The sequence below is a fragment of the Primulina huaijiensis genome, chromosome 18 (genome assembly GCF_012295235.1).
Source record: "Primulina huaijiensis isolate GDHJ02 chromosome 18, ASM1229523v2, whole genome shotgun sequence".
Taxonomy (NCBI): Eukaryota; Viridiplantae; Streptophyta; class Magnoliopsida; order Lamiales; family Gesneriaceae; genus Primulina; species Primulina huaijiensis.
The window spans coordinates 3,362,644-3,375,208 of NC_133323.1; the positions used below are offsets into that span (position 1 = coordinate 3,362,644).

At 31.5% G+C, this 12,565-nt stretch overlaps 2 protein-coding genes across 3 annotated transcripts; both read right to left on the reverse strand.

Moving 5' to 3' along the window:
* Positions 1 to 791: 791 nt before the first annotated feature.
* Positions 792 to 3,700, reverse strand: LOC140965266 (uncharacterized). Of its 2 annotated transcripts, none has more exons than XM_073425414.1 (6): positions 3,503 to 3,700; positions 3,003 to 3,177; positions 2,152 to 2,676; positions 1,412 to 1,859; positions 1,258 to 1,339; positions 792 to 1,172 (listed from the first exon to the last, which is right to left on the reverse strand). In XM_073425414.1, the coding sequence occupies exons 1-6, from the start codon at positions 3,530 to 3,532 to the stop codon at positions 969 to 971; spliced, it is 1,464 nt and encodes a 487-aa protein (XP_073281515.1). In that variant the 5' UTR covers positions 3,533 to 3,700; the 3' UTR covers positions 792 to 968. The 2 variants fall into 2 exon arrangements, with proteins under 2 accessions (XP_073281515.1, XP_073281516.1); XM_073425415.1 differs by having other exon boundaries at positions 3,358 to 3,681.
* Positions 3,701 to 11,252: 7,552 nt separating this feature from the next.
* Positions 11,253 to 12,546, reverse strand: LOC140965121 (uncharacterized). Its single transcript, XM_073425186.1, has 3 exons — positions 12,112 to 12,546; positions 11,827 to 11,892; positions 11,253 to 11,738 (listed from the first exon to the last, which is right to left on the reverse strand). Exons 1-3 carry the CDS (start codon positions 12,283 to 12,285, stop codon positions 11,313 to 11,315), a joined length of 666 nt encoding a protein of 221 aa, XP_073281287.1. The 5' UTR covers positions 12,286 to 12,546; the 3' UTR covers positions 11,253 to 11,312.
* Between the last annotated feature and the right edge of the window lie 19 nt (positions 12,547 to 12,565).

A 12,565-nucleotide genomic window follows, 5' to 3' on the forward strand; every position in this document is an offset into this window, starting at 1 on the left:
TCGGTCTAGAAGTTAATTTCAGAAGAGAAAACAAAACTATTTTAAAAATTATTATTGAGAAAATTCATGGTTGTGAAGTGAAAAGATATTTCAAGAAATTATAAAATATGGTCAATTATCCACACGGGCATGAATTCTTTTTTAATGTTTTATGGTTTTTATTGACAATCTTTTCTCTTACAAAGAGTGATTAACTCTGATTTATAAGTTTTTTTTTATGATATGGATATCACATCCGACTATCCTACGATACGAACTTGTTAAACTCCCAAACTCACAATAACTTACAAACCATTGTTGTCAAACACTTATATAAGATGTTTTATTGCTCCAAAAGGTGAAATCGCTCACCTTAGGCGCCCCTCACCCCCGGCCCGACAGGATTGTGAGAAGAGGTAAATCATGGTGACTCAGCCAACCAACAGCAGCTAGACCTTATACTACGCCGCGCACAAGGAGCTCCCCCACATTGGAGAGAATTTAACTCTCACACTGCCGCTTGCGAGACTCGATCCCTGGTTATTGCTCCAAGATTCACCGCTGCTGACCAACTGAGGTTAGCCCATGCGAGCATCTTATATAAGATGTTTTAGTCAAGCTTATAGCATGTTTAAAAACTTCTGAACTCTTAAAATTTGTTTGATAAATTATAAATATTTATTAAAGGAAAAACGACTTTAGGGTCAATTTAAAAATTTTTACAAATTTTTAAACTTGAGGTAGAACCTATTTATAGATTCTTGGACGCAAAGGTTTAAATGGAGGCAAGAAAAAATGATTAACAGTTTCTACAATTACATACAAACAGTTGTCAATGGATACAAAATAAGTTCCCAATACAGGATAACAATCCTCCGTTGGTATGGCTTATGTGCCAATGGAGCTCACTTATGCACATCATGCTAAAAATTTTGATTGATCTCACGAACAATTTCTTGTGCATTGCCTAGATCTATTTCCTGGTTCAATCACAACCAACCACAGCATATAGAAAGATTTGAGGGGATTCGACCAGTCTGGCGAATGTACTCAGCCTGTGCAGTAGTTTTTTCTGCTAGCTGATTCTTTCTACATTCGGCAACAGCCCGTTTTTCCTCCGACTTCTGTCTCGCCAATGCTATCTTCTTTACCATCTTTGCCTGAGCATCTGCTTTCATTTGCTCAATTTGGGCCTGAAAGTCAAATTTCACTATTTCAGTCATATCTATGACCCATGCTTCTTTTGAAGTTCGTTTTTAAAAGTGCTTATATTTCTACCTCAATCTTCCTCATTTCTGCGTCAAGCTTTGCTTTCTGCTGGCTCTCCCACGCTTGGATTCTTATTTCCTCTTGTTTAAACCTGAAAGTTTGATTCATTCGATCAAAATCGTGATTTTATGACAGTCTAAATCCAAAAAAATTTAGATCAAACCTTGCAGCATGTTTAGATTTCTCAGCTTCTTCCCATGCAGCAGCTCGTTTCGCATACTCAATCTGTTCAACCTCGCTACTACCACTAGTTTCATTCCCGGATATATTCTTTTCATTCTCACCATCTCTTGCCCAAGCAGCAATATTCATCTTACCAAGCTGGACACCAAGGGCTACAATTTCCCTTCTTGCTTTGAGTTTCATTTCTTGTTCGGACAAATCGTTTTCCCCATATTCATCTGAATTTTGTGTTGCACTATTTGTGGGATTTTCGGTTTGTGTTGGTACAGGCTCTTGTCTTCGAGGACTAGATGGTATAGAAGAAGTTGGGCTACGAATTGGGGTCGTTGAACTGACAGGAGTGGCACTTCTTGATGGATCTTGACTCGGAATAGGCGTCATTTCAGTTCCTGTATCTCTCATTGACACCGATCTTATGCCTGAAACGCCTAAAAATTTGCCAAGAAGTTAATGAGAGCCATTTCAGAAAGTCCAGAATACCATTTTTTATTGTACGAACACATTTCAACTTTATCAATCCACTTCCAAGATACAAATGATACAAAGTAAAAGGTTTCTTATTTATCCAAGAACAGTATAAAAAAAACCCGCATTATATACCCGAGCTTCGATCAATCTGTCAAATCCAAAGAGTAACTTAACGGCAACGATTTGAAGTTCATTTTCCCCTTACTATGCCAAGTAAAGAACTCGTAGATGAATTGCAAATGCACACATCACCTGTCTTTTCTTCTGTCACGCTCTTCGTACAGGGCAACTCCATATCATCCACTTCGATCAAATCCTCACTCTCATGGAAATCAACCCGTTTCACAGATGGCTTATTATCGAAACCAGCAGCAGACTCTGGCGCAACTCTGACCATATTAGGCCCTATCGGCCGGTTCACTAGAATTTGTTGATTGGTCTTTTTTGATACATGCACATTTTGCCTATTCATAATCCACTTCTCCGCATCATTCCACTTGGACGACATTGGTCTTGACAAGGATCTTGTAATCGATTGGTGCAGAGATCTCTCCCCTTTATGGAACTCGAAGCTTGATGTACTATCGTAATCAAGATTTTCTTCTTCATAATTTCGAACCGGATGCACTGAATTCGAATTACTGGCATCAACCATAGAAACTAGCTGAATTCTAGTATGACCAGCATCCCTTAGCCCAGGATCCTTCAAATGCGACAAATTTCCATTTTCTTGCTTCGAATTATCAAATTTACTTGGCGGAATTCCTATAGTGGAAACTGGAAAAAGATGGACACGGGCCAAAAATCAGCACACCAATAATTTAAAATTAGAGTTTGCTAATCGATTCAAAGATTTGCAGTTGCTTCTGGGAACAATAAGTGCTCATTATTGTTAGGGATTAAAGCCTACCACTAATTATTACAGATTCACCACATAAATGTGTAATTATTACAGAACCCAAAAGCAGATTACTTCGGATCCAATACCAACATCTGAAAAAAGAAGGCTCCAGTATAAGCTAGGCTTGGTCCCCTAAGAATTTGAATTGAAGCAAAAAACCAAAACCAAAAACAAAACAAAAAAAAGAAGAAAAAATCCAAACCTTCCTCTCCAAAATCATCATCATCCGGCGCCAACAGACCGTTCTTGACAAATTCTGTATCCTCAAGCTTAGAAGGAGATGTTCTTGAAGAATTACAGTTCGATCCGTCCGTTTTCTTCTGATTGTGCGACCCTATAAGCTTCATCCTCAACTTACTCGGAGAAATCATACCAGTCTGCATTAAGCAAAATATCGAAACATTCAGCGCATTTTTTCTTTTGCGATACTGAAAAAATTTGTCACATCCCACCAAAGAAAAATCTCCCAAAAGTTAGCATACTACATAAATCCCATCTCAGCAATATTTCAAATATCATTTCTTCAAAAAATAAAACATGAAAACCCCAATGCTTACGGGAAAAAAAAACACTTTACGCGAACACCATCTTGAATAAAACAAAAATCCTGCGCAACGCAAAAGACAAATGCAAGCAAAATAACAAGCTACCACTATGGTCAATTCAGCTGTTTCACAAAAGAAAAAATATATATATATATGCCTGAGCTTTGTGTATCCTTTCGTACTCCATAGGATCCTTGTCTGTATTTCGCAATCTCTCTCACTCTCACACACACATACAAACACACACCATAACACAGCGAATCCAGAGAGAGAAGAAGCCAAAGCTCTACGATGACAGAGCTCCACTGTGAGGGAGAGAAATAACACTATCAACGAAAAGTTGGTTGCTAAATCAACGGTGGCGATCTTACACCAATTTTTTTATTTTTTTATTTATTTTATTTTATTTGGGTTTTCTGATAATTTTACATGGGCTTTGAATTATTAATGGTATATTTTATTTTAAAATTGGAGTGTAGTTTATTTTTTAAAAAATTAAATGATAAAAACTTATGTGAGACGGTCTCACAAGAGACCTACTCAAAATAAATTATAATAAATCAAACATGAGCACTTAGCGGAACAATCAGCATTTTGTATACTTAAAATATGATCAAAATTACTATGATATTGTTTCACAGTTTTGTAATAAAACTAATCTGTAATGTGGATTAACGTGAATAATGTTAGGAAAAATTATAATGAGGAAGAATATTCTGACATTTTTTAAACAAATTATATTTTGTAGTTACACACAAAATATTTCAAAAAGAAAAATAATTATTATTGTGATTGAATTGAGAAAAAAATTTGTTATAATTACATCTCCAATTCCAAATCAAATTTCAAATTTAAGACAATTGATGTAGGAATTACAAATCATAAAAAAAATTCACTATTTTAATAAAGCTATAATCCAGCTAGCCTAGAGTTGACTATGATTATATAAACAAAGTAATATTTAATATTTAAGAGGAATTTTACAAAAGATAGAGATTATATGAAAAAATTTGTAGAATATCGTTGTAAAATATAATCACAAAATTTTTTATCAGACAGTATTATAGATCAATTTTTGAAGACATATATTTTATTTAGATTATTAATAAAAAAATAATATTTTTTTTATTATAAATATAAATAAAATTAATTCGTCTCAGAATAATACAATGTATATATGTAGTCCAAAAAACTAGTCAAAGTACAGATAATGTGTACCCTTGTACCAATGCCCTCCATATTTTGGGCAGTAAAAAGGCTACAGAATTCCATAACGCAACTGTCCTTGAATACTCTTCATAAATCCCTTTCCAAAAATAAATAATCGAAAATAACGCCCTCAATAGATTTTGTTTTGAATGCTTTATTTATTTATTTTAATCCATTTCTAATTCATTTAAATTGTGGCTTTTTTTTTTTAAGCATTTCAAATTATAAATAATCGTGGGTATATTTCATATTTAGCTAATGATCTTAAGATCACACAAAGCTCTAAAATAAACTTTTTGCTTTAGCATCTCTCGAATCATCGATGGTCTCATATGAAATCATGTACGGGCGATTAATCCAATGGTCGTCGTTCCACCGGATGTAAGTGTGTTATACTCGGTAGAGCGTAGTCATCATCATGATTAGACTTTTTTTTTGTAAAATTGTAAAGAAAAACAACATTTACAACATCTTGAATAATTAGAAAACATAAAAATTTTTGGTATAAAATGAATGAGTTTTTAAATCTATGAATTTCATATTTATCCAATCTATAAATATTATATGCTTTATTTTTTAAAAACTTTGTAGCTTTTGAATGTCCTTTGGTTTTGAACGAGACGACACTCACATAGTCAATGTATAATTTTGATATGTTTTATCACATTCAATAGATGACTTTCATCACAGCAGTGAGGACATAAATAGATATGATTGATGATCAACATATNATTATTTAGCCTCGTTTGAGTCTTTTAATGCAATGATGATGATTAATATTTACAATTATGCTTATGGCCCATGTGATCACGTAACCCCATACAAGAAATTATATTATTCTAAAGAAATTAATTCGATAAAAATATAAATTAAATATTTTTATTTTATAAATATAAATAAATCCCAAATGTTTTTAGACAATCAACCAGTTTTAATAACAAAATATACACGTTATTTGGGGGAATTATCAAATTCGTCGGTGAACAATAAACTGTCTTATTTTCCATTTTGTCCTATAAATTTTGTCTTAAAGTTGAATTTTAATTATGCAAATTTATTTATTATTATTTTTTAATCCTATTTCAAATGTGGAATGACACGAGGACAGAAAATGCTGACACGGCACAACGAAATTGTCTATGTAAAATATTACTGAAAATAAAATAAAATAAAATAAATTTACAAAACTAAGGCTCAACTTTGAAATATGAGATGGATTGTTTTCTCTTGTTTGCTTCCCATTGTCATAAAAAATACTCTTAAAAAATTCAACAAGAATATCACCTAACACTTTAATGGTTTGAATTGTAAAATATTTGACTTATTCTAACTAAGATTTTGAATTAATTTGTTGAGAATGAATAAAATAAGTGTGATCCAATTCAAGGTCGTGATTTTTTTGTGGTCCGAAATCATTGAGTGCAATAATTGTTTATGCTGAATAGATCAATCACAACATGACGCTTGAAATGTTACACGATTTAAAATATTTGTATTTGACTATTATCACAAATCATAACTTTTTAGAACACGAACATTTGCTTATTCATAGAAATGACCGATTTGCTTATACGAGAATACAGTAAAATGTTTTTTGTTACACGATAATTGTATATATCCAGACTAATTTAAATATTTATGTCGTTTTATACATGACTGCTCGTCAGACATATAAATCGTAATACGATGAATTAGTTGTTGAATTACATGATTTTGACTCGTAAATTTTAATACAAATATTCCTCGATTCTACTATGTGTAAATGTTCAAGAAATAGAAATGTGAACAAGGTTGGCACATAGGTTTCCTTTGTCCAAAGATGGACCACGTGTTTGAACTTGTAAATTATTTTTTTAATTATTATTATAGTAATGACAATGATATAGAAAAAATAACGAATTTGGGTGGAGTTATTATTATCATCAGTGTATCGATATACGTGTTACATCTATTTATATAATATTTTTTAATAATTTATTTGATTTATATATAAATGAGGATAAAAATATAATTATAAAAAATAATTAAAATTTACATTGTAATTTTGATAAATTAATTAAAAAATAAAAAAAATTGTCAAAGTATAAATAGAACGTACGATTGATGAAAAACAAAAAAATCTATACACCGAAGTACAGGTGACTTACATTGAAGTTTTAAAACTTTATTAATATATTTAATTATTAAAACATACACGATACTAAAATTTAGTTACTCTATTTAAGTGTCTCAAATTTAATAATATAGTATTTGATAAATTCAACATTTGAAATAAATTAATTAAACGTCAAATAATTTATTTATTATTATTTTAATTAATTTGGCAAAAAAATGTTTTTTTTTCTTTTTTCTTTATTGGATGTTTATTTTCTCCATGGGTGGTGGTGGGTCCTTCAAATTTGACACTCTTTATGAATCTTTTGAAAGTTTTGGCAGAAAGTTCAAAAATTTATGTATTATATATTCTTCATAAAAGAAGAGATTGCCGGGATTACTATTCAAAATTCTTTGAGGGGCTGGCTTTGCATTTTACAAATCACCGTACGATCAAGGATATTAAGCTAAAATAGTCAATTTTCCATATTGGGGATGTCATTAGGGAATCGAATCGCATCGTTGTATCTAATTTTTTTTTTTTAAAAAAAAAAAAAAAACAGTGGGTTCAAAAAAATTCTCAAACCACATCACATAGTCGCATAAAATAAGTCCAAACGCACTGCATAATTTGATATGTTTATAATTTTATTAATAGCGATAAACAACATAATTGTCGTTTAATCTAGATCTAAGTTGCTAATGTAAAAATAAAATCAATTCACTTTCATTTTATTTCTAATCTTTTGTTAGCAGTCATTTCTTACATACTCTTACATTCTCATAATTTCTATTTTTTTTTTTTGCAAAAATTATTTAGGACCTTAACTCTATTGACACAAAGATAAATATAATTTACTCGGTTGTTGTATGTCAAAATTAAATGTGATTAAAAAATTTAATTTTAGCCATTAAATAATACTTGAATAAATTATAATACTACTTATGGTATCATCCAGACTCATCCAAAAGATATGAACTATCACCTTTAGTTCACCTATGTTACATAATTTTATGAGTAAAAACTTGTGTGAGACGGTCTTACGAGTCGTATTTTGTGAGACGGATCTCTTATTTGGATCATCTATGAAAAAGTATTACGTTTTATGCTAAAAGTGTTACTTTTTATTGTGAATATCGATAGGGTTGACCCGTCTCACAGATAAAGATTCGTGAGACCGTCTCACAAGAGACCTACTCAATTTTATGTTCGAAAATTGAATTCTTACTTCTTTTTTTAAAAAAAATAACGCATAACCGCCCGAAAATCGTGCATTAAGTTTTAATTAAAAAAACACAACTTAGAAAAATCTTTGAAACCAAATCATACATGATAATTCAGTTTGATTTTAGTGAAAAAAACTATACAAACTGCATCGTAATCAATGTCATATGAAATCGAGGTGGGTCTGGACGGGTGGAATGATTGTTTCGAGTTCTCCAACGACATGTATACAAAATTTTGATCTATATCTCACTATCTATTTTACATAATCAATCGTTTACGGAATAATTATGCGTTAAAGCAAACAAGATATATAGAATTATCTTCATTCAAGACAATCAAATAATCTACATAAATTTGAAGCTCCCAATAGCCAACACATATCTAGTGTCGGTCAGAATACTGTTTTTCGCACTCAAATAGTAGCGGAAGTTTAAAATTCTGTGTTTTGACAATCAAAACTTCATTTGGCGTCGTATGATTTAAACCATTCATAGGGTTCATATTTGATTTACCTTTACATTTAAGAACGGTGTACACCAAACCAGTTCGGGAAAAGTAGAGCTGGTATTTCTTGTAAATCCATACGAACGATTTACTGTAATTAACCACCTTCTTCAATCTTCTGAATCAGGTCGACGATCAGAAACTTAGTTCTTCGTATAGATCACACAAGAAATCTAAACGAAATTTGCGTCGAGTGTTGATCACTGAAATTTCAAAAATCCGGTGGCGATGTCGGAGCGACGACGTGACAATGCTGTGGAGGAGTACTGGTCGTGTGCTGGCAAGAGAGGTGTGGCCAATTTCCTTGTGTGAGCGAGAGAGAGAAAAAATTTTTGGTAGACAAAAAATTGTGTGTAAAAATTATGTGCAGAGTCATACAGGGTCTGAGACGATATGTTAAAAAAAATATTGTTGTGATAAATAACCGTAAAGCTTGCAAATTAAAAATAACCAAACAATAGATATAAGGAAAATATAATTTACGAGTTATATATTTATCTCTTTGTGATGTTTTTCTTCGTGCGCCACAACATCAACATGACTCTAACATAATGTAGTGTTATATGAACAATTATATTGGAAAAAGATTGAAATTGGCAAAAATTGTAAGATATGTAGCTAAAATTGAAATTTATCAATATAAACTATCCAAATAACAAAATGACAAATATAATGAACCAATATTGTAAAAATATATGATTTGTTTTAAATAAAAAATATAATATTTTATTCAAGAAAATATAAAATAAAGATATGTAAAATAGATAAGTATCACGATTTTTTGTGTTTTATTTTTTGAAATGGGTCCAGCTACATAAATTCAAGAAAAGAGACCAAATAATCGAAAAGTAAAGTATAAAAATTAACACATGAGTTGACACAAGATTAAATAATAAATTTATTAGACAAACATTACCATTTTATGCATACAAATTTTTTAAAAATTTAATTAATGAGCCGTGTAGCTTTATTGTTTGGGCTCTATATAATTTGATTAAATCTTCAATGAACACAATCATTATATTTAATCATGTTAACAATTGGTCAATGTTTAAATTTTTTTTTAAATATCCAATGCACATACTATTTAGGTGCAAGCCTCAACCAATGATTTTTTTTTGGGCCCTTATGAGGGTCGGGCCCTGAGACGATGACCTCTCTAGCCTCACAAGAAGTACGACCTTGGTTATATGTATAATTCAACTATTGATTATACGTATATTAAAAATTTTTTCCTGATCTAATCAAGACTCTCCTTTCATCAAGATATTGTTTTTCATTATTCAAAAACTCTCATGTATGTATTTTCCACTCTTGAAAATTCTATAAATTATTATCAACCTTTGATAATAAAATATACTTATACACACACATATATACATATATATTATTTAAATTAAATAACTTTTATTTAATTACTAAATTAATTATTAATTAATTAATCCATTCTAGACTTTTCTAGAATATTTCATGAGAATTTTGCACTTAATATTTACTATTACTTATTTGCTATTTAATTACTATATTCTAAATTTATTAAATAAATAATTACTATAATCTTGATCGATAATCAGACAACATCGATGTGTCGAGGGTACAAATATCATTCACATAAATAAAATGAAAATTTCGAAAGAAAATATTTCACTAATCCAATTTTTTTCCTACTGCTAGTTTTGGGAAATCTTTCACTAAAAAGAAGAGTTCTACTTTTCTTACTTAACTAACAGTTAAGCTAGATTCCACAATTTTCATTATATGTAATAAAATTATAAACTTCTTTATAATAAATCTGTTTGATCTCTATCAAACTATAGTCACTAAATTCAACTATTTGAATTTGACTATTTCAACAGAAACACAAAATCTAATACCTGAGTGACTTTCAATAGTTCAGAGATACAACTAGCTGTGGGTTCACAACTTCTTTGATTTAGAATAACCCAAATTAGCCTCATTTTTATAATCAGTCATTTGATCAAAAACATTAAAACTCAAGTCTGATTACATCTTTTGGATCATGGTAAAAACATCTAGTAGTATCGTCCCATGATCCTCTAGGTATCACAAATAAAGTTTGCAAGATTATTAAGTTATAATCAGTGTACATTACTATCCCTTCAACTCATATATCTCGATCGAATCTGCAATCATTGGTATATTGAGAGTTGCAAATGAATTCGTTAACGATGTGATTTATCTTTGAGTAATAATAGTTACATAGTATGTGCAACCGAGGAAACCCTTTTCCAAAATGCACATGTCTTACTTTTGCTATAGATTTATTGCACTATTAATTCATCAGATCAGATAAGATATCATCACTTGTTGACGAGTGGTGAATCCTCGACCACGATGTATTGATTTCTACGTATTTTGAAACTACACACATCCTCGTCACATGATGACTCTCAATATAGTCGGTAAATGGATCAAAGTGCATGCTAGTACATAGAGCATCCACGTTGTCTCGGGTCGAAGCATCAATGATGTACAACCATAACCACATACTTTTCCACTCGATAAGTGAAAACCACTTGAAAAGTCCGAGTGAGGGTTGTTCAGTGCATCTTCAAATGATCACTCATCTTTATGAATGGACATCTCTGTGTCATTATCAATGAAACGTGACGTTTACATCACATATGCTAGTCTCAAGTTCGAGCATTTTTATCTTTATTTTAGGTTGTTGAATAGATTAAGAACAAATTTAGAATATACAGTACGATTCCTAATAAGTTTCATGATCTTATATGTTGAAAAGCAGACTTCATAATACATATTGTATATTCAAGAAGTTTATCTATGAATATTACATGAGTATACAAATAAAGCAAATCTCAAAATTTGATATAATCATAAGTATGATAAAAATAAAAATTATTTTTATATAAGAATAAATAACGCTCAAATCACAATTTGTGCACGTACTCTAAGAGTGTCCACTGACGTACACGACTCGGAAGACATCGTACTTAATGTCAAGAGAGAAACCGTCAAGATAAGGAAGAATGGCCTTTCTATAATCCGTCTTCAGAATGTATGAGTAGCAACTCTGCAGAGAATCCCACACGAAAAGGCATGCAATTCTTGGCAAGATATGAGATCTCAAGCAAACCCCACAATTCGCACCCACCATCTTGCGGAAACGATCTTTGAACATGGCTAAGCATGCGTACGCCACCGAATTTTCGTTCGATTCGTTGGCGGCCACGAGGGAAGCTGAGCTGAGGGAGACTATGTCTCCGGTGTAGTATCTCACGGCCGGTGAGCCGTCTCGTGATTCCCCTGTGTATGAGTTAAAGAAGCTGTGGTCCATTAAGGTGGCCATGTTTGCCAAACTCGATAGCATGGAAAGCTGGAACAATCAAAGAAGATTTTGTCACATGAATGAAGTTCATATTCTCCAGTAACAAATGGTAGTAGATATAAATTACGTCACTTACGAGAGCGGCACTAAGCAATATTTTGTTCTCTTTAGACCTTTTGATCCATGCCCCATTCCATATTATCTGCCGAAAAAACCGAGTAACATCGACAAGAGAGCCATACTAAAGCCAAAATTCATTCACACAAATTGCCAACATACCAAAAACAAAGCAATTAATCATCATGTGGAGTAAAGTGTCCCCCAGAAATCGACCAGTTTTCGCTATATTTATATCATATAGCCCAGAAATTTGGATGTGGTTTCAGATAAAAATACGAGGAGCAAAGATATTACAACATACCAAGTTTCCATGAATACTTTTCAATATAGAACTTTGAATGCAGCCAAGGCTTGTAGTGTATAAAGAAACTTGCTTTAGAACATCAATAATATCATCGGCACATTCGCCTGTTGGCTTCAACATGAAGAAACTTATCTCCAAATTCCTATCGTTGAACGGCACATAAAAAGCCATATTGAATCAACCCACTTTTTCCTTTCTATTTCTGTCTATTTTCTTTTTATTTATTGTTTCTTTTTCCTCCTAGTTTATCTGTATTTATACCATGAAAATGGGTATACGAGAGGTAGTTATTCAAAGAAGAATACGTTTGCAGTCGTTCTTCGCAGTTTGATTGGTCTTCTTTGGCCAATAAATTCAATTATCTTTACCAGACTTCTAGTAAGATAATTTGATTGTGATCTCCTCTTGACTTTTAATGTATTTTAGCAAATTCTTCAGTCAACAATTAATA